This window comes from Leptopilina boulardi, unplaced genomic scaffold (genome assembly GCF_019393585.1).
Source record: "Leptopilina boulardi isolate dan_hultmark-lab unplaced genomic scaffold, ZJU_Lbou_2.1 LbouV2_213, whole genome shotgun sequence".
NCBI classification, from domain to species: domain Eukaryota; kingdom Metazoa; phylum Arthropoda; class Insecta; order Hymenoptera; family Figitidae; genus Leptopilina; species Leptopilina boulardi.
In genome coordinates this window covers 2,101,720-2,128,348 of record NW_026137767.1, presented here as the reverse complement: position 1 = coordinate 2,128,348, position 26,629 = coordinate 2,101,720, and the positions used below count along the sequence as shown (strand labels likewise).

The window sequence follows — 26,629 nt, the reverse complement described above, 5'->3', positions numbered from 1 at the left end:
AATTCAGTTGTTTTTTCATTTTTTAAAAAAATTTAAATTCACCCGCCATTTAGGTTGGCAACCATGTGTCAACCAATGAGATCACTTGCACCTCAAGAGGACACAAAACTTATTTCCCCTCAGTTGGTCGATTAGGTTAGTGGTTAGGGTCTGAGTTTCTGCGCGGCGAACCCGGGTTCAATCCCCAGTCCCTCCAAATTTATTTCCAAAAATTTCTCCGTTATTATTACAGATTTAATAAAAGCAGGGTGACAGAAGCACAGGTATAGAAATAAATAATTTTTTTTTAATTGTACTGAATGAAATTCAATAGAAACTTTCTTTTTTAATTACATGGAAATTTGCATTAAAATCTTTAGAATACTTACCGGAAATAGTTTTAAAGAAACTTAATAAGCAAACTTCTTGTTAAATAACAATTCAATATTTCACAAACTTTTCTTTGCACTCTTTTAGAAAACTTACTACGATAACTTTTTGGAAGCTATCACGGATAAGTTAATAGCGGGGGACATATAGAGCTACAGGGAAGCTAACGGGAAACTAACCGTCTTAATTTCCGAACTTAACACTGTTAGTTATCTGTTAGCTTCCTGCAAAATATGGTGCTATGTGGGTATATTATTTTAGTCTATATATATGTGAAACATATGAAACCGATTAAAAATAAATGATAATTTTCTCAAAAAAATAAAAATTATTAACGCCAGTTTTACCGGTTCCACCGACTCCAGCGTCTCCACCCGCCACAGAATTTCCACCGTCACTAGTGCAAATTTAATACACAATGAAACAAACGAAATTAAAAATATTTATTATAAACAATTATAGCTCCGGTAAGTTCACTGTAAGTTACCAAATAACGCTATCCTGTCCGCGGTGATAATTTTCATTCCCAATACCTTTCCTAAATAATAACTTTTTTCTCTAAAATGTGAAGGAAAGCAACAAGCACGCATAAACCACCTTTTACCAATTTAAACTATTGTAACACCATTTTTAATTGCGATTTATGCTTTACATATTTTTATGAATTATAGCCAAAATTTCTATAAATTACCGTATAAATTTCCATAAATTAGTGAATAAATTTCCATAAATTACCGAAATAAAATTTTTAATTATCATTCGTGCTATATATATTTTTGTAAATTACCCCAAAAATTCCCATAAACATTTTAAATCAAATTTCAACTATTTTATAGAATTCATAAAGCAAAGAATTTTTTTTCTTATTTGTTTAAAAAAATTAAAAAATTATAAAAAAATTTTCCGGCCCACCATGGATATTTATTTCTTGACACTTTATCTTCAAAAATATGTATTGATATTTATCATTTCGATAAAAAAATATTTTTAAAGTTTCAGACACCAAATCGTGCGCTACGCGAAGAATCACCCATATATGGGCAGGTCCATGCCAAACCAATATATCGTCGACCTTGACTTCATCGATTTGGCTTCAATACTAGTAATTTAAATCTCATTCCTAAAGTAGTCTACCTTTCTCGCTCCACGATGAAAAATGAATGATAAAAGGGGAAAAACACATTAATATACATTACGTATTAAGGTTCATATGCTTGCTTATAGACGGCGCAAAGCAGATGAACATACCGGTAGGCGCTTTTGGTATGAGCTCTACTCGAGTCTAGTACTGAGTCCTGAACGGACTATAATGTGAGCCAAGCAGTGTGGATCGTGTTATTTTCAATTTAATGCAATAACTAAAATCTTTTTGTAACCTAAATTATTATATTTATTAATCAAAACGTTCATATTTCTTGTAATTATTAATAAATAAACATAAAAACAATACAATACAATACACTGCACATACTTTTCACAATTTATAACTACACGAGGGTATATATAGACATATATTAGGGGTGAGTGGGGTAAAACGGCGCACTTGAATTTATAAAAATTAAGCCATTTTAGAGAAAGAAGAATACTTTTATTTTAAATATTTATGTATTCCATGAAAGTAACAGCTAAAATTTTTCTAATTTTATTAATTATTTAATATTTATTATAAAAAAGTTACTTTTTGATGGGTTACGTTTATTATGAAGGCTGTAGGAAAAATTGTGTAAAATTGCAGGTTTTTTTTCTTTCAACTTATTTTTTCTATGAACCGTCGTATTCGCTTGAAACCTCTAATATTTACTATTTGAATTGTTCTAGACATCACTTACTGTTTATTTATACGTACACCCAAGAAGCACGTAATATATCCTCAATATCAATCTAATATGATAATATGATCTAATATGATAATAGCACTGTTAGTGATGTGACTTTACTGAAGATAGTTGCTAAGAATAAATGTCAAGTTGAAATTGTGCAAAATTGCAGTTTTGGAAGGTGAGTTATTTGTTTTATACTAATAACATGCAATGTATAATAAAATTCTTATAGTAGCAGATGTTTATAGTCATTTGAATTGTATTTTTTATTGGTAATCATATCGAAGATTCTTGTTATCGGTCTTTTAGATTATATTTAATATATGTCATAAAAAATATTTTTCTCATCATTAAAAATCTTACAGATCTAGACAAACTACTACTTATATTAAAAGACACTCGCAAAATAACATTTAAATATTTAAAAAACATTTTAGAACGATATAAATGGTTTTTACAATCTTTTCGGCATTTTTGAGGTTAGGTGCATTTCTGACAGATCTTGCAAAATTTTTTCTAACACTTTTTAATAGCAATATTTTTCTAAACAGTCTATAAAATTTAAATTTGTCTATTATTATAGATGCGGGTGTATCAAAGAAAAACACAGAACGGAATGTGGTCCATTCCAGACATGATCTCTGCTATCGAAGAAGTAAAAAAGGGCCGTTCAATTCGTTCTACTGCAAAATTATTGAACATTCCAGAGAGTTCCATCAGAAGAAGAATAAAACAATAAAAAAAATTATCCTCATCAGGGTAGAAAAAGTTGTTTTACGCCGGAACAAGAAAAACTTCTCGCAGATTACCTGATAAAATTAAGTGACAAGTTTTACGGTTTGCCTCCTCTGCAGTTTCGAAAAGTTGCTTTCCAGTTGGCCGTGAAACTAAAAATCAAACACCATTTTAATAAAACTAACAAAACTGCCGGAAAAGATTGGCTGAAAGGATTTTTGAAACAAAATGCAATCGTTAGCGTTAGACAGCCAGAGGCCACAAGCATCAATCGCATTAATGGCTTCAATAAAGAAGAAGTACAGCGATTCTTCACTAATTTAGGCAATGTTCTGGAGGAGTATAAATTTCCTCCAGAAAGGATTGTCAACATGGATGAGACCGGCATCACCACTGTTCAAGTAAGTAGTACATATAAAAATCATGATTAATAAATAAAAAATTTCAAAAATAAATATTTAATAAAAACATATTGAGAAAAATGAAATTTTCATTAAAATATCGACATATTACAGACACCAGAAAATATTCTTGCACCAAAGGGAAAGAAGAGAGTCGGCTCAGTGACTTCTTGGGAACGCGGTAAAACTACAACTGTAGTTTGTGCCATGACTGCAAGTGGCACATATATACCACCGATGTTTATTTTTGCTCGAGGAAAAAACAATCATCTTTTAAGCAAAGGAGCACCTCCTAGGTCTATCGTCGAGTGTACAAAAAGTGGGTGGATCAATGAGGACGTATTTATGATTTGGCTGCAACATTTTGCTGAGATTATGAAACCGACTAGAGAGAATCCAGTTTTGCTGATTCTAGACAATCATGCCAGTCACTCAACACTTCAATCCTACGAGTTCTGCAAAAAAAATCATATACACATGATATCTTTGCCTCCGCACACTTCTCACAGATTACAACCTTTAGACGTAACCTTCTTCGGCCCATTGAAACGTGCCTATTACAGGGAATGTGATTTCTTTCTGAAGTCAAAGAGTAATTGTTCCAAAATCACGCCTTTTAAAGTCGCAGGTATTTATAAATAATTCTATTAAAACTCATATTCAATTTATTGTTTCATTAAACTGAACTCAATTAATTTATTATCCATACTTTTAGAAATTTTCAATTCGGCTTATTCGAAAGTTTGCAATATGGAGAAAGCAGTCAATGGTTTCCGGGCCACAGGGATTATGCCTTTCAATCCTGATGTTTTCCAAGACGAAGAATTCGTTGCTGAAGCTCAAGAGTCAATCGGTGTAAACATGGAAAATCCTCGACCAGATGACAATGAACTTGTTCTTGAAGCGGAATTGAACATTGTTAATGGTATTGCAAATACTGACAATGTCAATCAGAATATAATTGCAGAGCTTCAATCATTAAATGAGGGTTATAATGAAAATGATCAGAACGTTTTCAATGAGAATGAAATAGAGGACTTGTCCATGGAAGTATTACAGGAAGTTATTCCAATGCCGTCCTTTTCGACAACTTTAAGTAAAAAACGAGGCGGCAATCAAATACAATATTCAGAAATCCTAACATCGTCTCCTGTAAGGGAACTTCTCGTAGAAAAAAAATTGAAGCAATTAGCTAAAATACAAAAAGCCGAGGAGGTGAAAAAAAGAAAAGAAATAAACGCAAAGAAGAAAATTGAAAAACAAGAAGAAATTCGTAAAAGAAAAGAGTTAAGAGCGCAAAAGAAAGCTAAAAAGGCTCTTGATGTACAAAAAAAGAAAGAAATTAAAGAGAAAAAAGCAGCAGAAAAATTAAAAAAGAAGGAAGGAACTGAAGTTAATAAGAAGACAGCAAACACGAAACGAATTTTGCCAAAAAGAAATATGGAAAGATGCTCTGGTCTTCGTATTTAAGCAATTATTTAATTATTTATATAAGTATTAATTTGTGCAATTAATGCTGTGATTCTTCTTGTCAGTACATTTATAAGCAGAGTTCAATTCCACATTATGTATTTTAAAAAAATACTTTAAATTTTTAATTATCAATAAAAAATATCATATAAAAACTATCATGGTGTCATTTTTCAGATATTCAAAAATTATTTAAGAGTCAGAAATAATGGATTTTGAAAGTCAAATTAAGATTATATATAATCTATGAATAAAATTCAATGTATAGTTATGAATTAAAAACATATTTACATTATATGTAAATTTTTTAAACATTGTAATTAGGTTTTATTTTTTCGTCTACAGCAGACATAGAGTGCGCCGTATTACCCGCTTGAGTAGGGTAACTTGGCGCAGGTGCACTTTTTTAAAAAACCAATAATTAACCCTCTTAATTAGTTTTAATTTTAATTTTCTCTGCACAAGAAGTTAGTTGAAATGTTGAACTAATGATTTTTACTTTTTTCGGCATTGATAACATTATTAATTTTATAATATTTAATCATTTACAACATGTGCGCCGTTTTACCCCACTCTCCCCTACGTAAGTTCCGTCACGGTAAGGGCAAGCAACACATTGATGTGAGAGCATAACACAACCCCCGCGCGTCGCAGATTTATTGTTGTGCCTATGATTGAACCCGTAACTGCTTAGAAATGAATCTAAAGACTAATCTAATAATTGAAAAACTGAATTAAAGTAAATGTAATAATTGTATTCAATTTTTTGCAACTTATAATTCATTGCTTTTTCAAAGTACTAAAATGTACACAAATAATGTGACCGCTAATATGAACTTCAATTAAGATTACATTTCACTCTAAAACACGATCATAAAATTTATTTCATAATAATTCCTTTACGATTTAAAACAAATCACGAAAACTGATAGCACTCACTTAAAAGAAAACATTAGCGTTTTCTAAGATGTTTAGAATTCATTTTACTTGATAATCATTATTGCAAAAAGCGCCAATATTAAAAAAAATATTTTAAAGAATATGAATAAAAAATCTCCAAATGATATTAAGGATAATATTGAAGCTTAGCGGATTCGTTTTAAAAAAGTACAAGATTTATCTACTCTTAATCATAAAATTCATTTTTTAAGGAGATATCACAAAGAAATGAAGAGGTTAAAAAATTACTTTGGAGTGCCAAAATCAATTATTTGAATCTATACTCCATAATAATTAACGAATATTAATGAAATTTTATACAAACTTACAATTCATCAAGTGCTTTAACTTGAATGGAGAGAAAAATTAATTTAACTTAACACTTTTAAATAAACTCATGTGCGCCAAGCAACCCCTGCGCTAAACAGCCCCGGTCACCCCTAATTCATTTTTTAGTGAAATAACCACTATCGAATTTTTTTTAATAAATAAAATATATGAATTAATTTATTTTATTAATTAAAAAAATTAAAAATAATTTTCGCAATCCTGCACTGAGAAAAATGTTTAGTATCATCTACCAAAGTTTGGTTCTCTCTACCAAATTTTTTATTTAATATAGATGCAACTAGGCCATTTGGTTGTCAGAACTAATTTTTTTTGATGAATCGTTTTGTTCGGTCTACCAAATGTTTTGTTTTGCACAACTAAATTATTGTTTTTAAGCAATCAAAAAATTTTGTTAAACGAAATTTTTTTTGTTTTCTCAACCAACTTATTTTTTGGTTTACCCTTTTCGCTTTATATAATCTCACTATGACTACTTAAATTAATTTCTAACGCGGTAAAAACCTAATACTGCTGGGGCTCGAACCCTCAGACTACGCAACGCAAGTCGAGAACGCTGACGACTACTCTACGAATCCTACTAACAATTTGAGATTAAATCATTTTCACAATGTATAATGGCTGGAAAAAAACTTTCGTTCTTTTAACAAGTTTTTATTTATTCTCACTACACAAACTTTTTTTTTAAAAATGTCTGAAAAACATACACAGAAAAAAGTTGGTGTCATTTTTGTTGCGGTTAATTTTGTCTAATGCTAAAAACCCATAAGATTTAACCTTAACTAGGGTTAGAATTTGTTGCAGGTTACTTTAACTCCAAACTTCACGACGCGAACGACGTATGATTAATGTTGACACCTCGTGAATGGGAAGCGACGCCATATTTACGAGAACAGCGCTTGCGCAATTCAGCATGCCAGCGATTTAGTACTGGGAAGGCAACCAAACAATTTAGTTCGTAAACATGAAAGCTTCAAATACATTTTTTTGTACAGCCAACTAAACTTCCCGATTTATTGACACTTTTTATTCTGTTGTGACAACCGTATTTTAGTAACGCCATCTAAAAATGCTCAACTAAATTATTTTCTTATTATTAGGAAATTATTTTTCTCAGTGTGTAGGATGTAGAGAGCTATTACTGAAGTAAATAGGATTAATATAGGTGCGAACAACGACAGGTAAATACCATTGCGTCGATTGTGCAGGTGCATCGCCTACTTTGATATTATGTCACAGAAAAAACTTGGTCTGAGTAGCGTACGCTACTCATTTTGAAGTGCAACAAAAATAAGCCAGGTTGATGGCGCCACTGTCTATGTCGTTTAGCATTGGCTCATTTTGAGATGCAACAAAAATGAGACTAGGTTTTTTCTGTTTCTCAAACTTATTTTTGTCCCACTTTTATATTTACGTAGTTTTTTGGAAAAAACTTCAGCTTTCCAATCAAAATAAAAAAAGGGGTGGGAAATGTTTTTTTTATTTTGTGTACATTATAGAAAAGTACTTGAAAAATATTTTAAAATTTACTACATATACATAAATTAATATTCATTAACTTTTGATTGAGGTGTACAAGTTTGGGGTGCGTTGCGCGCCCCAGAAAAACCTACAGCACACTTTCAAAGTTGCACAGTAGTTCCCAAAGCTGATTCGCGCTCCAAGACTCGAAAAAGTAAAGCAATGCGCCCTCTTTTTTTCAGTGTACTTTCTATAAATTTTTTTTTATTGAGTTTATAGTTTTGAGATTTATTACTTTCATATAGGACAACAATTGAGGAGGTCAATCAAATAACTCGATTCGCGTTCGAAACATCGCCCTTATGGTATTTCGACGCATCAAAAATAGTGAATTAAAATTCAAAATTTTAATTTTTTGAAAATACTATCTTGCCCAGGCGCGAAAGGACGCTGGGTTCAGGCTTTTTAAAAACTCGTTGAGCATTGGCCAATATTGACTGAGCCTTGGTCAGTCAGCGGGAATAAGACTCATCCGAGCAAGAATGTAACACCGATTCCGACCTGAAGCTCCACTCTTGATTCAGCATTGGTGACCAAGACAACATATTATCAATTTCCAAAAACGTTTAAACATCATTTCTTTTCACAGTAAGTCTTGTAAAAAAATCTTTTTTAAACTTAATGAAGCATATCTCAAAAAATTGCTGAACATTGAAATCAATGACATTCATTTGCATGTAACTTTTCTAAACAAGTCAATGAATAGATGTAAAGAATATATTATGAATTCTAATTTTGATATTGAATCGCGTGATAGATTTTTTGAATTATCCCGTAAAAAATTTTATCGTATTTTGAACTCTACGAATGTCATTCACAAAAATAAACTAAGATCACTAACAAAAAAACCGTCAACACATTCTCAAGGTAACCGAGACAGCTGGTTCAAAAACTTAACTGACATTGACGTCCCTCCGGAAGTAGTTGAAATTGCATCACTTGGTCCCAACTTCAGTTTTGCAAATGAAATTTCCAAAAAAGACATAATTACTTCTATCAAAAATTTGGAGTCCTCTTTAACAAAATTTGATATTGATGAAACATCTAAAAATACTCTAAGAGAAAAATTTTCTAACATCTTCAAAAATAATTTAACCAATAAACATTTACCGACTACTCAAGATAGATCCTTCTCTAAAAAATTACAAAAGACAAAGCTTTTCTTAAAAAACAATCCTGAAGTTTTTCTCACTCCAGCAGACAAAGGAAATGTAACAGTCCTTCTAAAAAAGTCTGAGTATAATAATAAAATGTCAAATATGTTTTCCGATGCTTCAACTTATGAACTTATAAAAAGAAATCCGCTCAAAAAACTTGTGAAAGAGACATCAGACCTCCTAAAATATCTGAATGTGAACGATTTTCTTGATAAGAAATACCACCCTAACCAACTGACCTTGACAGACACTATGTTAGCTAAAGCGTATGGACTTCCGAAAATACACAAGGACAATGCACCTCTCCGTCGAATCATTTCTCTAATTAATAGTCCCACTCATTTTCTTGCTAAAATTTTATATAATTCTTTAAAAGACTGTATTAAATTACCAGCATCACATATTATCAATAGTTCAGAACTGAAAAATAAATTATGTAATTTCACTATGGATGACAGTTACACCTTTATTTCACTTGACGTAAGTTCTATGTTTACAAATGTCTCTTGTGAATTAGTCATTCAAAGTCTAGGTCGACGTATAAGCTCTATAAATAAAAATTGTAAAATTCCTTTTTGGGACATTATTGATTGTACCAAATTTGTATTCAACAACACATACTTTTCTTCTGATGGAAAATTCTACAGACAAGTTTATGGAACTCCGATGGGTTCTCCGATTTCAGCGTTCGTCTCAAATATTGTAATGGATGATCTGGAAACTGATTGAATAAAAATATTGAAAGAAAATCATAATTGTGTCCCACTATTCTATTTTAGATATGTGGAAGACACTATTTTAGCTATAAAGAAAGAACATGTGAATATTGTCATTGATACTTTCAATTCCTACAATCAAAAATTGCAATTTACCATGGAAATAGAAAAAAATAAATCCATTAATTTTCTTGACTTAAAACTCATTAGAGAGAACAATCGTATAATTACTGACATCTACGAAACTTTGCTCCACTAACTCAAAAACAAAGCCAGCATTGATCCAGCACCCCCTGAATTTTTTTAATCGAAAAAACTACCCCTAATCTAAAGAATCAAATTCAGGAGGTAAAACAATAAAATAACTGATTAAAAAATTTTATAACCAGATATTTTTACTCCAGCAATGCAGAAACAAAGCCAGAAATGCTCCCTCACCCTCTAAAATTTTTTTAAATCGAAAAAACCACCCTTAATTAGAAAAATTCAAATTTAAGAAGTAAAAAAATATTAAATTACCGGCTTTTTTTAAAAACAGAACCTTACATGTATGCAGTTTTGCTCTACTAATTAAAAAAAATAAAGCCAGCATTGACCCATCACCCCCTGAATTTTTTTAATTGAAAAAACTACCCCTAATCTAAAGAATCAAATTCAGGAGGTAAAACAATAAAATAACTGATTAAAAAATTTTATAACCAGATATTTTTACTCCAGCAATGCAGAAACAAAGCCAGAAATGCTCCCTCACCCTCTAAATTTTTTTTAAATCGAAAAAACCACCCATAAATAGAAAAATTCAAATTTAAGAAGTAAAAAAATATTAAATTACCGGCTTTTTTTAAAAACAGAACCTTACATGTATGTAGTTTTGCTCTACTACCTCAAAAAAATAAAGCCAGCATTGATCCATCACCCTCTGAATTTTTTTAAATAAAAAAAACTACCCTTAATCTGAAGAATCAAACTTAGGAGGTAAAACAAAAAAATAACTGATTAAAAAAGTTTATAACCAGGTATTTTTACTCCAGCAATGCGGAAACATACCTGGCTGTAAAATTTTTCAATCAGTTATTATATTGTATTACCTCCTGAATTTGATTCTTCAGATTAGGGGTAGTTTTTTCGATTAAACAAATTCAGAGGTTGATGAATCAATGCTGGCTTTGTTTTTGAGTTAGTGGAGCGAAAATACATAGATGTAGTAAGGTTCTGTTTTAAAAAAGTCAGTTATTTAATTTTTAATCTCCTAAATTTTAATTTTTCTAATTAAGGGTGGTTTTTTCGATTTAAAAAAATTTTAGAGGGTGAGGGAGCATTTCTGGCTTTGTTTCTGCATTGCTGGAGTAAAAATATCTGGTTATAAAATTTTTTAATCAGTTATTTTATTGTTTTACCTCCTAAGTTTGATTCTTCAGATTAAGGGTAGTTTTTTTTATTTAAAAAAATTCAGAGGGTGATGGATCAATGCTGGCTTTATTTTTTTGAGTTAGTAGAGCAAAACTACATACATGTAAGGTTCTGTTTTTAAAAAAAGCCGGTAATTTAATATTTTTTTACTTCTTAAATTTGAATTTTTCTATTTAAGGGTGGTTTTGGTCGATTTAAAAAAAATTTAGAGGGTGAGGGAGCATTTCTGGCTTTGTTTCTGCCTTGCTGCCCTACTGAAAATCCCTGTATAAGATCTTGTACAACTTCCTGTACAGGATCAGCAACTGAACTTGTACAAGTTCTGACCAGTTCCTGTACAGGAAAATGCATACGAATTTGGAACAAGTTCATGTGTGAGATCTTGTACAAGATCTGGTGCAAGATCTTGTACAAGAAAGATGCTTGCACAAGAAAATGTTCATGTACAATTTCATGTATAAGTACTTGTACATGAACACGTCCATGTTCTTGCACATGTTAATTCATGTTTTTCTTTACTAAAAATTAAAAACTTCAAAGGCTGCGCAATAATTTACTTTAACCTTTACAGCTGCGCAATAGTTTTAAGCATGCATGAGTTACGAATCTTAGTGGTTAAAAATTATCAAAATCTCAAATTTTATTAAAAAAAAAATTTACAACTATTTCATTTGCATGAACATGAACGTGTTCATGTACAAGTACTTATACATAAAATTGTACAAGATCATGTACATTTTCTTGTACAAGTATCTTTCTTGTACAAGATCTTGCACCAGATCTTGTACAAGATCTCACACATGAACTTGTTCCAAACTCGTATGCATTTTCCTGTACAGGAACTGGTCAGAACTTGTACAAGTTCAGTTGCTGATCCTGTACAGGAAATTGTACAAGATCTTATACAGGGATTTTCAGTAGGGTGGAGTAAAAATACCTGGTTATAAAATTTTTTAATCAGTTATTTTATTGTTTTACCTCTTGAATTTGATTCTTCAGATTAGGGGTAGTTTTTTCGATTAAAAAAATTCAGGGGGTGCTGGATCAATGCTGGCTTTGTTTTTGAGTTAGTGGAGCAAAGTTTCGTAGATGTAAAATTTGGTTTTTTTAAAAAATAAGTTGATTTATTTTTTATCTCCGAAGTGTGAATTTGTCCGTTTAAGGGTGGTTTTGGTCGATTTAAAAAAAACTGAGGGTGATGGAGCAATTCTGACCTCAGATTCGGTTTCAGCGGGCCAAAATACTATAGGAAATATATGTGTAGTTCAAGAAACAGACAACTTTTTTTTTTTTGTGTGCCTGTGTAATGATCAAAATAGTGCCAATCCCAGTCGAAAATCCTACGCTATGTTAAGCTGAACAAAAAGTTGTTTTGAAGTATTGAGATAACCATTAGAGAATTGTGAGACAGTAGATAACTAGCTATAGAAAACTTTCAGGAAGCCTGTTATGGCCGATTTTTCGCTTCCACGGAAAGCTTGAAAATAACAAATTTTGTACGTTTTAAACAAAGCATTCAAGTAGCTTTAAGAGAGTTATCAAAGAGTTGCAGGATTTTGCATATATAAAAAGAAAGCGTTCAGGTGGCGAAAATTAAATGAAGCGTCATGGATGTTTCAGGAAACAGAGGAAAAATGACAATGATCAAAAATTAAATTTAACCTTTCTTTCCATCTTTATTTATCTCGTAAAAATATGATGTATTAGATTATTATATTTAAATATTGAAGAATTAAAGAAAAATTATTTACGTCAGACTCGGTATTTCCACAGTCTTTTTAAAAGGGTACAATTGTTTTATAAAATATCTATTAGTGATATTGAATACTTTTTTTTAAATTAATTATTATCTTCTTTCAATTAAAAGTTAGTTGTCAATTAATTTTCTATAGTGAAATTACACAATTAATATTGATTAATAATTTAATGTTTCATGTAGAATACTTTTAAAAATTTGTAAATAAAAATACGCTGTTAAATTCATTTTCATAAATTATGAAATTCTAAAAGAATAAAGAATATATTATTTATAAAAAATATTCATAAATATCAAGTATAAAAATAATAATCTTTTTTTTTAAATATTAAATATTTTGTCTTTTTTTAAGAAATTGTATTCATTATTCAATATAAAAGGTTTTCACCGTGTTCGTATTCCTAACCCCAAATTTTGCTCAAGTTATATATAATTTTTTTCGTATATAATTTAAGTGTTTAAAAATAAACGTTTTCTTTGAAAAATAATTTTTATATAATATATAAAGAATAATTATTAATTGTATAAAACGGATTTACAAATTACTATAGAATTTTTATGATTTTTCGATTTAGTTTAATTTAATGAAATTATTCTAGTTTTCAGGAAGTGTAAAAAAGGTAATTAAATTACATATTAATTTGCAACTTGTGAAAAGCAAATAGAATTGCTTTCTTACACATTAAACCAGGCATTAAAAAAGCATTCACTAAGCAAACTGGTAGACCTTTTGCTAGAAGCTGTCCACAGATATATTCAAGAAGCTGTAGTCTGTCCCGTTAAGAAGTCAGAAAGCAAATATCACAGAATTTTAGGTCTAATGTATAAATAGTTGCCATGAAGCTTTTGAAACCTTCATAACAGTTACCTGAAGGCCATGTGAACCCTTCAGGGAAACTTACGATTTTCGACTGGGAATATTTACAATCGAATCCCCAAGGTTTCCATACCTTTTAACGAAAAATATTTTTTCAAGTTGTCAAGTGTTCTTAGAGAATTTCATTGTACTTCTATTTCCCTTGTTAATAAAAGTTCCAATTCTATTGTAAAATTGGGTAAAGATACGACCAAAAAATAAGAAAGAACAAATGTGGTTCATAAGTTTGATTGTAAAGACTGCCACGCGACATATATAGGAGAAACGAAGCGATCGTTACAGACTCGCATCAATGAACATAAAAAAGTCAATGATAATTCTGTAGTTTATAGACACAGATCGGCCTTCAACCACGATTTCGATTGGAAAAAAACAAAAATATTGGATAATGAACCTAATTTTATAAAAAGACGAATATCTGAAATGCTTCATATAAAAACAAATCGTTCTACTATTAACAGGAAGGAAGATATTTTCACCTTAAACAAAACATTCTTTCCTTTACTTAGACACATGGACTCGTGTCCATGAGAAAGAACTTGTCTCTCATTTCAAACGATGTTTACATTTCAGCTCATTGACTTCTCTTGTATTTACAAATATATTATCTTGACTCTATAATTTCAATAAATTCTAATTTCTTTTCAGTTGACAGTGAACTGTCCGCCTAATATGACTTCCGTATATTTGAAATTTTATTTCTATAAGTGTGGAACGATTTTTTTAGTTTTTATATTTTATTTTTTAACTTTTTATAATTTTGACAATGTTTAATTTATTTTGACGTGTTAGCATATGTTCTAACTAATTTAGGTATGTCATTGTTGATAACTTACATAAAAATAAGCACTGTCGGATCTTTATAAAATTGAAGTGTAATCTATATGTTTTAATAAAAAATTTCTAGCCTGATGAGGTTGGCAAACCTTGGCCAACGAAACGTCGCCAATTTAACGACACACTTTTGAATTTTATTCAAATTTACCTTCCCAAGATCATATATTATACAAACACTAAACAAACTATGGAAGGATATAACTCTTATCTATTATCAATATTAAAACAACATTAGTATTTATTAAAAATATGATTTTAATTTATTAATAATAAGGAGATAAGTTGTATTGGAATCTTATAAGAGTCAATACAACTTATTTCCTTTAATTATTATTAGTAATTTCAAAAAAAATGTACTATTATTTAATTAATTTAATACGAAGTTTTTTACTATTTTTGTATTATCACTTAAGATTAATTAACAACACCTGTCGAAATAACACCTAATCTAATTTGAAAAATCTCCCTCGTACTGGGCACTGAACCCACGACCTAACGCTTGCGCTCGCAAACCTACTACGCTAACCACGGGACCACGCTGGCTACTTGGAGACATTCTGTTAATACCGGTGATGTTTTTGGCGCGCCATTAAGCTAAATTTAAAATCTTCTTGTCGTTAAATTACTTATATATTTTTAATATTATTATAAAACTATTTTAATTTATATATTGCTATTAATTTAAATAAATTATATTAATTTTTTTTTTATTAATGGAATAAAAAAACTTTGTAATGAATGTATAAACTTTTATTTTTATTAAATTAATAACTTATATATTTATAAATACAATAAAAATATAAAATAAAAGCATAATATAAATTTGAAAATATTTCAACTGTTGTATTTTCAATTACTTGTATTTTTGAAAATGCAATTATAGTAAATATTATGTTTTTTACATTATATTAAAGATTTATTATCTTTATAATGTATTAAATAATAATTCTTTAATTATTACAATATTATAGGTATATTATAATATATAATAAAGATGATAAATTATTATAATATAATCTTAAAAAAACCAAATTTATTAAAAGAAAAAATTTTCAAAAATGTGTTGAATATAATTATTATGATTTTTATTGTATTTACAAATATAATATTTATGAAATATTTATTTATAAAAAAACAAAGAATACTTTCACTGAAATAAATAGCAATATATTAATTTAAATAATATTAATTAATAATTATAAAATATATTAAATTGTACTTAACAAAAATTGTAAAAAATATGTTATTTAATTTATATTGAACGTATATAAATACAATTATACAATTTACTCAATACAATTGTATTTTATAAAGATAATACTTAATATTAAATTACGCTGTGAATATTAAGTCGAAAGTTGATTCAAGATTGAATCTAGACTGGACTCCTAGGCTTTGCTCATGAGGATTCAACTAAACTTGAATCCAGCATGAGACGAGCATTGGTAACCAATCTTAAACCAATTTTGATCGACAGTGGTATAAAGGCTGCTTTTAGTCTGGGTTACCCACGCTGGGCGTTCAATCTAAAACCAAGCCTCAATCCATCGTCAGCATTGGCTTTTCGCGCCTGGGTATAAGGAATAAAAAAACACAAATTTTTCCTTAATACTTTTTTTTGTAGATCCAATATTAATTAAATTAAAAATTAAAAACACCAAAAATTTTTTTTTCAAATTTAATTAAATTTTTAAACATTAATCGTTGTTTTGAAGTCAAATGTTAATGAATTAACTTGCAATTTTTTTATACAAGTTCATTTGGGTTTGCTAAAACCGAAAAAATCATAAAACTTTAAAAATTATTTATTGTTTAATTATTTTTTATTGTAAACAATGACCTGTCAGTAATATATTTTTCTTATTTTCGATGAGGAAAAGTCTGTGGTGAAGTTTTGAATTGATCAAACTTCCAGTGAGAAAGTTGTTCCTCGGTATTCAAGCAAGTTTTCTGGAAAATTTTAACAAAATTTATTCAAAAATAAAAAAGTTATGCGATACTTATATGTATATCGAAATAAGGACTGTACATCTTGAATTTTCTCTTTACTAATTCGAGTTGGCAGAGCTCGACGCGTATTTAACAAAATGTCAAATTCAATGTTTGAAGGTAAAATATACTGAAAAGCACTTTCTGCATAATTTTTAAATACTTCTATTTGACCGTTTGAAAAATAAATTATTTTCACCGCTTCACTTATTTTCACTTTGTCTTTTGGAATATTTACATTGTGTGGAAGATGAACTTCAAAGTCATGCACACTAATTTCCGAATCGTTAATAAATTGTTAATAAATTGCCACCTTTTTTTAAAACTTCCTTCTAAAAAATTGTACATGTAACTCCGCTTATGTTTTCCACTCAAAACATTTACATTGAATATGTGCAGCCACATTAACCTTTTGTAAAATTGAGCTGAGACTGGTAATTTTGGTATTCCCAAATTTTGCCCAAAATCAAATTCGAGACACAATACATTATTTTCAGACAACATAGCTGTTTTCAAAAGTTTCTAATCATCTAAATTTTGTTTGTGTCGGGCTAGATACTCATTAGTTTCGCTCACATTTTTAAATTGAAAACAAAAATCGCAAACATCTGTTTTAGGCTTGGAAAAAGAAAAGTTCAGATTGTAATTAAAATATTGACAGTAAGTTTTCTTTGTTATCTGTGGCGGTTTCTTAAATTTGTTTGTATAATATTCAACAAATAAAGAATATAATTTAGTCAAATTTAATTCTGAATTTTCAAAATACAACAATTTGGATTTTTCTAGACAGTAGTGCGAAAGAGAATGAGGAATACTTAAACAGTGTTCGAGAATATTTTTTTTTAACTCTTCAGTTAAATGTATAACGTGGTTTTTATGTCTCCCAGTATTATTGTCAGGAGATTCATTTTTAACAATTTTCTTTTGTATGGTGGTGAATCTTCTTATTTTTATGCTTAACAATGTACATAAAAACTTTTGACAAACAACGAAACGATTTGCTGCAGAATGGAATGAATACACTCAAAAAATTTTACTATTTACCCGAGATTTCAATAAAATCGAACTTTGAGATTTTTGTGTGATTAATCCACTTAGCAAAATGTTTTGTGATTTATGGTCACCTGCATTTTTCCAGAATGCATGGAAAAATTTTTCTTGTTCCGAATCTTCTATCGTTTTATAACATTCTTTTTGGCAACAATTTTGCACTGGGTGAAATTGCTCTGCAGAAATTACTTTCCTAGTGACTGACGTATATTCTTCTCCCTATTATAATAAATAATGAAAAAAAATTGTAAATTTGAGAGATATAAGATTATTATCTTAGAATTATTTATTATTATTTAATTATTATCCTTAGAAAAAAATATATATATATGTGGGACAAAGTCTTTGATAATTATTTTATTTGTATGGGATATCGATTTAATTAATTTTCATGCTGAATTGAAACTCAATCACTAAAATAAATTTAGAAAACTTACCGCATTTCTATCAATTTTTCTTTTATTTTGTTTCAAGAAATTATCATTTCTCGCTCTTTTTCTTCCTCTAAAAAGACAATCTTTTCCCGACATCTTTTTTTCTAATAACAGTGTACTAAACAAAATTTGCACTATTTTACAACCGCAAAATTTCGAAAACAGAAATGTTCGGTGACAAATTCAAACGAACACTAGCTTTAAAATAATATTTATAAATAAAGGGTTTAAAAACATATGTATAAGATAAAAATACTAAAAAATGTGTGCCATGAAAATTAGTACAAATTAAAAAATTTATGAAATAAAAGCACATGTATAAACAGGGAAAAAATGACGGACATATTAACCATATAAATATTAATAATAAATACAATAAATAATTGTTAATAATTAATTATTAACAAATAATTATTGATAAATAGTTATCATTATTAATTCTTAAATAATAATATTAATAACATAAAGGTGCTACAAAGGTGACACCTTTATAGCACTGTACTGTCTTTTGGAGCGAATGTGTAACGCGGCGTGTATTCTTTAAAAATTGCATAACTTTTTTTATTTTTTAATAAATTTTGTTGAAATTTTCCAGAAAACTTCCTTGAATACCGAGGTTTTTGGTGTTTTTAATTTTTAATTTAATTAATATTGGTTCTACAAAAAAAAGTATTAAGGAAAAAAGTTGTGTTTTTTTATTCTCTACAAGATAGTGTTTTCAAAAAATTAAAATTTTGAATTTTAATTTATTTGATTGACCTCCTCAATTTACCAAAGTATAAAGCCAATCCCAGAACTTTTACTTTTTGGGCTGGGGCGATTGAAGAGGAATATATACAATAATAATTTTTCTTTTATTATTTTATACTAATTAGTAATTAAGTTATTGAAGTTTTATTTAAAAATCATTATTATTATTATAAAAAAAAATTCTTTAAATAAATAAAAAAACCAAATTTATTTAAACCAAAAAAATAAGTAATAATAATAATAAAACATATCCCATCTAGTTTTTGTTTGCAACAAGAGAAAAATTATTATGATTGTTAATAATCATATAAAAAAAGTAAACAGACAAACCAAAACAAATTCAATTAGGTTCAGTTGGGGTAAATGGGCACAAAATCCCTATTTTTCACAATGTACGTAAGTTTCTTCCTTTAAAAAGTAATATTTGTGGGTTTCTTTTGTATTAAGTTGTTATTTACATTTCCAAAATTAATTTTATGGAGCAGAAGAAATTTTAGATAAGCTTTAATCGCATGAAACTGTCTGTCCCCATTTACCTCAAGATTTGGAAAATTTCCTAAAGTTCGGGGTAAATGTAAAAAATCAAAAACTAGTACCTAATGTAAAAACTTAAATAACTTTAACAAATTTTAACGAATTTTCTTTAAACTTGGTAAAATTGTTTTTGGGATCGCTGAAGAAGAATTCGAAGTCCGATTATTAAAATTTTAAATGGCGCATTCAATATGGCGGGCGAACCTAAAAATTTTCATATAAATTGATGAAATTTGCTTTGTTTATATCTTTTATTTTTTTTATTTTATACCTGCATATTTTGTTAAACAGAAGAGAGGTATAGATATAAGACAAACACGTTTTATTATATAATTTTATACTTTGAAAATAGTCTAGTAATCCAATAGGAACAAATTTGTTCAGTTACTGGTAACAGTTTGTTTTCAGGTACTGCGTAGTCTTGGGCAGTACGGAGAAGAATATAATAATAATTAAAAAAAATACTTAACTATAAATTAATTATTATTAATTATTATTATTATTAATTATTTTATTATATTAAACAGGCTTTAATTCTACGTTTAATATACTTGACAATTGTTTATAACATGAAGAAACTCATTAATCACTTAATTTTATGAATAAAAAAATTACAATGACATGCGCTTTTTAACCTTCAATATAAAAATTAAGTAATATAATTTTCCACACACATTATGATTATAAACTACAACATAATTTAATTCGCAGTACCTGATAGAACCTTTTCATCCAATAGATGTTAATATTCCTAATAAACTGAGATATGATGTAATATTTGATGGTGCGTACTCTTAGACTACCTTACCCTAAATAAAAATTATATCAAATGCTATTTATCTAAGATAGAGATCTCGATAGGCAGAAAATTCTGTCATTAAGTAATTCTGTATTATGTAAATTAAATTAAAAATTAGAATTCTATGTAACAAAAATTATTTAAAATAAAATTTTAGCACAATGAAATTTCTGACAAATATAATTTTTAAGATATTTATGCCTCTCTTTATAAATTATTCTTAATTCATAAAATTGTACAAAATTTAACTAAATTTTATTAGTTTATTATTTAGTTTTAATAAAAATAGTATTATTTGTTTAAACATTAGAGCTTATTAATCCTATTTTTATTTTATTAAAGACATCTGTAAATTATATTATTTTAATTTATAATTTATCATCTTATGGATAACATCTTATTCATAATATTTACAAATTAATGATTAAATAAAATAAAATTTCTCAAGAATCCAATGATTTGTTTCGTAACGTTGCGTCAGTAGTTTATTGTTTTTCCTGTTAATCAATAAAGCAAGTCTATTTTAGTATTCAAAAATCAATAAAGTCGCTTTTGAATTGTGCATAAAATATTCATTAAAATTATTAGAAAGGAAAAAAAATTCGATAACTTCATAAATTAAATATTCATATATAATTCACCAGTTTTGTGTGGAATTTTTTTAATTAAATATCACAATAATTAAATTTAAATAATTTAATTTGTACTCCATCTACTATGATTTTCAGAGATGTGATTTTTTTATTATCGTTTATTATGATCTGTATGATAATAGTTTGAGAATTTTGTATGATAAATCTCATTTGTTAGTTAAACAGTTTGCTAATTATTATCATACTCAAGTATGATTTTTCTTTGCGACATGCTACATGAAGAATGGTACGATGCAGGACAAGTGGCTTTTATTAAAAATAAATACAGATAGTATGAATGAAAAAAGTAAGTTGCAGATGAATGTAATAATTAATTCTCTTATTTTTTTTGACAAGTGTGAGTTATATTAGAAATCACTATAAGTTCAAATAAAAAATTTAAAACTGGCGTAACATAATAGAAAAATAGAAAACACTTTTTTTCAAATATTTTTTTTCTTTTGCTAATAGAACAGTTTGGTTTAATTAACAAATTTATTGTAACACTATTTATTTAATAGTGTATTAAGTAAAAAATATAATTAATTAATTTATTTATAATTAAATTAATGTTTAAATATTTAGAAATTAATTTAAATTAATTTAAATATGCAATTCATAAATATCAATTATATTTGTGGAATGAGTAAAGATCTATTGAAAATGGTATTATTATGTATATATACTTTATATTAAAACTCACCAGAAAAATAATATTATACACAAGAAGATAAAATTTGCTTCTTTGTATACCACACAGTTCTGCCATTCGGATATTTCAATAAGCTTAATGAAAGCAACGTGTTGCAGGTGGTGGTTTGGACAAGAATATGCGCGAAGAACATTCATGTACGTTGGTTTCGATCGGAAGTTTAACATATTCTGTAGTTCTATTGGACAATTCACTGGGACATGTATGGAAAAAGTCATGGTAAATTTCATTGGTTATCGATTCTAATATCAATTACATTCTCGTATGTTTCACCTTGTGTAACCAAGGATACATAGACTAATGACATTTTCCGGAAAAGCCAAGTTCAATAAAAGGGTGCTTTTCTTATGTAAATTTGAAGTTACAGAATAAACCAAATAAATAAACAATAAATCAAATTTCATTTCTACTTACTATTTTAGATTAGAATAAAAAATTTAGTCAATTAGTAAAATTATTATAATAGTACTGAAACTTATCTTTAATTGATTACACGGGCCTGCAAAATATCACTTATGTTTGTTACAACAAACGGGGTAGGTCATTTATACAGATTTTTCCACGTAGAATCCAAATCTTAAATGCGCGGTCAAAAATGGATATTGCTTTCTCGTAGAAAGCTTTATATTGATGATAATTTTTGAAGTTCTTAAAATAAATTATTTTAGCAAATTGAAAATCGAAAATAGCAAATTGAATATCGAAGTATGGGAAAAAACCATCAAAAGCCAGCAAAGTATGGGAAAAATTTTTTACCAAACTTTTCAGATTTTTCGCGCACTTTAAAGTATGGGCAAAATTAAGCAAACCTTGGGTTATGAGCGTCTCCCATACTTTGCTTTCACATTACAAAATCACAAAAATCTCGTCAAAATTAGTTCTTCAAAGTACAGCAAACATTGAAAAAAACTCAGGGCTAAGAAGAAATCATTTTTTCTCATTTTTAGGGTTCCGTACCCGAAGGGGGAACCCTATTAATGAGACTAGTGAAGCAAGGCATGTACCCCCCCCTAGCGGCCACACGAATTTATCTAGAAGGCTGAAATTTGGTACACATATGTATTTTGGCGTGTAGATTACAGGAAAAATATAGCGAATCTCATAGGAATTGATTATCATAGCGTTGTCAAGGAAAAACCATGAATTTTTACGAAAAATCCCTAAAAATGATTATGTACCCCCCCCCCCCTGGTGGCCACATTTTTTCACATAGAGAACTCAAATTTATTACACTTATGTATTTTTACGTGAAAATTACAGGAAAAATATAGCGAACATGATTCGTATCAATTTACATAGCGTTGTCAAGCGAAAATCAAAAATTTTAAAAAAAGCGTTTAATCCTTTTAGCGCACACACTATTTGACCAAGACAGTTCATATTTGGTACACATGCGTATTTTTACGTGTAGATTACAAAAAAAATATAGCGAGAACGATTGGAGTTGATCATCATAGCGTTTTCAAGGAAAAACTGATAATTTTCGATAAAAATCATGAATTTTCTTCAAAAAACGTAGAAAATTTTATCTAAAGGGCTTCAAATTTATACATTTTTACGTATTTTTACGTGTTGATTAGAAAAAATTTATAGTGAGCATGATTGGAGTTGATAATCACAGCGTTTTCAAGGAAAAACTGATAATTTTCGATATATGTGACTATGTTTCTGTCTATGTGTTTTCATGCTCACATTACAGGAAAAATTAAGCAAAATTGGAATTTTTCCACCTACCTTCACACTTTAACTCCCTTAAAATTTTAGGTTTAAGGGTACGGAATCCTCGATTTTAAGGGGAGTGTAACTCGCACTTGTCCGATTTTTTTTACTTTTTAAAATTAGTTTTTTAAAGTACGGAAAAATTAGGAAAAATTCGGAGCCAAGAAAAATTCATTTTTTCTCATTTTTAAAAATTTTTAAATTAGTTTTCCAAAGTACTGGAAAATTTGGGAAAATTCGGCGTTAAGAAACATTCCTTTTTTCTCATTTTTTTTACTTTTTAAAATTAGTTTTTAAAACTACTGGAAAATTTGGGAAAAATTAGCGGCCAAGAAAAATTCATTTTTCCTCAACTTTTTACTTTCTAAAATTAGCTTTTTAAAGTACGGAAAAATTTGGGAAAAATCGGAGCCAAGAAAAATTAATTTTAGAAAGTAAAAAAAAAGAGGAAAAATGAATTTTTCTTGGCCCCGAATTTTCCCAAATTTCCCCGTACTTTTAAAAACTAATTTTAATAAGTAAAAAATGAGAAAAAATGAATTTTTTTTGGCCCCGAATTTTTTCTAAATTTTCCCGTACTTTGAAAAACTAATTTTAAAAAGTAAAAAAATGAAAAAAATTGATTTTTTTTGTCCCCGAATTTTTCCCAAATTTTCCCATACTTTAAAGTGCGCGAAAAATCTGAAAAGTTTGGTAAAAAAATTTTCCCATACTTTGCTGGCTTTTGATGGTTTTTTCCCATACTTCGATTTTCACGCGGGAAGTGTTCGGATGTGTGTGTATATATCACCGCACAGTGGTCCAGAAATGAATTTCTGCTGACAAATACGTCTACAGCTCACAATTCTTAACCGATTAAATTTTTTTTTAAATACTCTGCATTTAAATTTCGAATAAACGTAAGAGAAGCGATTTTTAATTAGTTTGTAATTTTGAGGTTATGTGAGAAAAAGTACTATAAAAATTGAAAATCATGATTAAATATATAAAAAAAATTTTTAAATGTCAAATGTTCTAAATGTTTACTTCCAACAAATCTTTTAAAAAATTCTATGAATAAACTTATTTTTTGTTTCAAATGAAAAATAAAAGCTTGTAAATGTAAGAAAATAAAAAGTTACATATTGTGTTTAAAAACTTTGCAATGACAATAGTTGAACAAATAAAAACTATTGTTTGTCTTCAAAAAGTATAGATTCATGTCTTTTTATTGATGAAGTGAATATTTTTGTCACTTTAAAATTTTTTTAAATGTTTCTTCATGATTTTCAATTTTTTATGCTACTTTTGCTCACATAAACTCAAAATTACAAACTAAATTAAAATTCGTTTCTCTTACGTTTGTTCGGAATTTAATGCAGAGTATTTAAAAAAAATTTTAATCGGTTAAGAATTGTGAGCTGTAGACATATTTGTCCGCGGAAATTCATTTCTGGACCACTGTGCATCGCACCTTGTTATCAAAATATCTCAAACATGTTTTGATGGACCCGGCTGAAATTTTATAGGCTTATTACCTTCATCACTATCTAAAAATCGCACACAAGTATTTTTAAAAATATACACGCAATTTTTTAGGATAATTTTTCAAAAATTCAAAAAATCGTTATTCACTATAAAAATTCTTTTGCTGAAAATTTAATTTTTTTATGAGAAAAATTTATTCCTTGCATTAAAAAGAAATTTTTGACCTATAATTAGTCCATATTTTATCTAAACCAATGTTTAAAATTAGTGTTTTTAATTTTTTGAAAAAGTGAATTTTGCATTTTTTTCAAATAATTTTTTTCTTATTAAAGATTTTTAATCACTCTTTTTGCAAAAGTACATTCTAATCATCAAAACGAACGGATTGATTCAAATATTGTACATATTTTATTTAAATTTATAATGTTAATAGATATTTTTAAGTAAAGAAAATTCAAATTTTAAATTTTTCTGAGACTTTTGTTTAAAATTTTTTAAAGTACATGATAAACATTAAAATAGAACTAAGAACAATTAAATAAATATTTAATCTTTTAAAAAAGTTTATTAATTTAATAAAAAAAATTACAGAGAAGAAAAAAAAATATATAGACACTCAGTAAATCGAACTTTATATTCCCAAAGCATGATGGGTTGCTGAATCCGAATTCGTTGTCCATTTTCTCCATCACGTCAGGATTTTTTTTAATAATAAAAATTTATTTATATACATTTATTGGAAAGTATACGGGCAAAGCTCATTTGTGAGTGAGTGAGTTAATTTTGTTAATTTAAACAGATCATCTGTAATTTACATAAAAAGACCAAATTTTTTAAGTTTAACTAATCAGGACACACAGTAAAAACCTGGGTTCATTTTTGCTGCGTACCATTCGGAGTTCCGGATCAAAATGATTCATTGGCAAACTTCAAGTGAATCAAAATGATCCTCGCCAAGATTATAATTAGTAAGTTGGTCTAAGTAATAGGGCGCCATCTGGTGATTAAGAAACAAAGCAATTCAAATTCAATATCAGAATTTAATTTAACAGCATTGACAATTTATTTATAAATGAAAATTGAAACAATGAAAAATAAAGTGTATAACAACGAAAGTCACTAAACATTATGTTATTATTAAAGATATTTATTCCGATGATTTAAGTTTAAAAATTAAGTGAACTGGTTTGTCAGTTACTACTTTCACTACATCACAGTTTTCTTATGTGTATCAAATTGATACAAGAATTAAGATCAACTCATGCAACGTTTTAATTCGATATAAGGTATCAAATTGATCCAAATATTTGGATCATTTTCAAGAAATGATCCAGAATGTGGGATCATTTTTTGATACCTGAATTGGTATCAAAGTATTGCTTAAATTTTGTTCATTTATAATAAATAAATTATTGATAATTATTTGAACCATAAAAATAATTAAAAATTTTCAAGTGTTGTGATTGTGAACTTAAGGAGGTTCATCCCTTCAAGCGGTACTCATTCTATTAGGGGTTTTCCGTAAGTTTAAAACCGACAGCTATAGTCCATAAAAGTTGAGCTCCACTGGCCAATTTAGAGGTTATGTTGCCGTTTCTCCTCTTCTTTCTTTTATTTACATGGGATAAGTTCAAAAGTTGCTAATTTTGATTAACATTTACTTCACAACCAAACGGTAAAAAAATTTCATATTTTTGTAAAAACTGTTAAAACTCATAATTTAAAACATATTAGTTTTTGAAAAAAATCTGTAGAACCGTTTTTTTTTAATTAATGAAAACATGGTCATTTTTCATGTTTTTTCACTGTTCCCATGTAAAACTTCAAACTTTATCAATTTTTATCTTGAAAATGATACGGTAAAATTCAATAAAATTTGAACAACACATGTAAAGTGATGTCAATAATACATCTTAAAAATTTTTAAAAAATCTGTAGAAAATCGATTTTGGGATGAACCTCCTTAACTTAAATCTTATGTGATAAATATAAATAAAGGTTAGTGTATTTCATTTTATTTCGAAATAAATTTTTTCTTCTTCTTGCGCTCCTTTTCTGGCAATTCGAACGCTTTATCAACTTGCCGACGATGAAGAGAATAATTTTCCACTCGCATCGATGATTTTAAAAAGAGATTTCAATGTTGACGACGTATTAACTGGATCTCAAACCTTCCAAGGTGCGTTA

At 28.2% G+C, this 26,629-nt stretch overlaps 1 protein-coding gene across 1 annotated transcript in view; it reads right to left on the bottom strand.

Moving 5' to 3' along the window:
• Window positions 1–21,451, bottom strand: part of LOC127279008 (CD63 antigen-like) — a 53,123-nt gene extending 31,672 nt beyond the window's left edge. Inside the window, exon 1 of the mRNA XM_051301061.1 lies at window positions 21,248–21,451. Within this exon, the coding sequence (XP_051157018.1) occupies window positions 21,248–21,313 (66 nt within the window). The 5' untranslated portion in view covers window positions 21,314–21,451. The remainder of the gene's footprint in view (window positions 1–21,247) is intronic.
• Window positions 21,452–26,629: the final 5,178 nt, after the last annotated feature.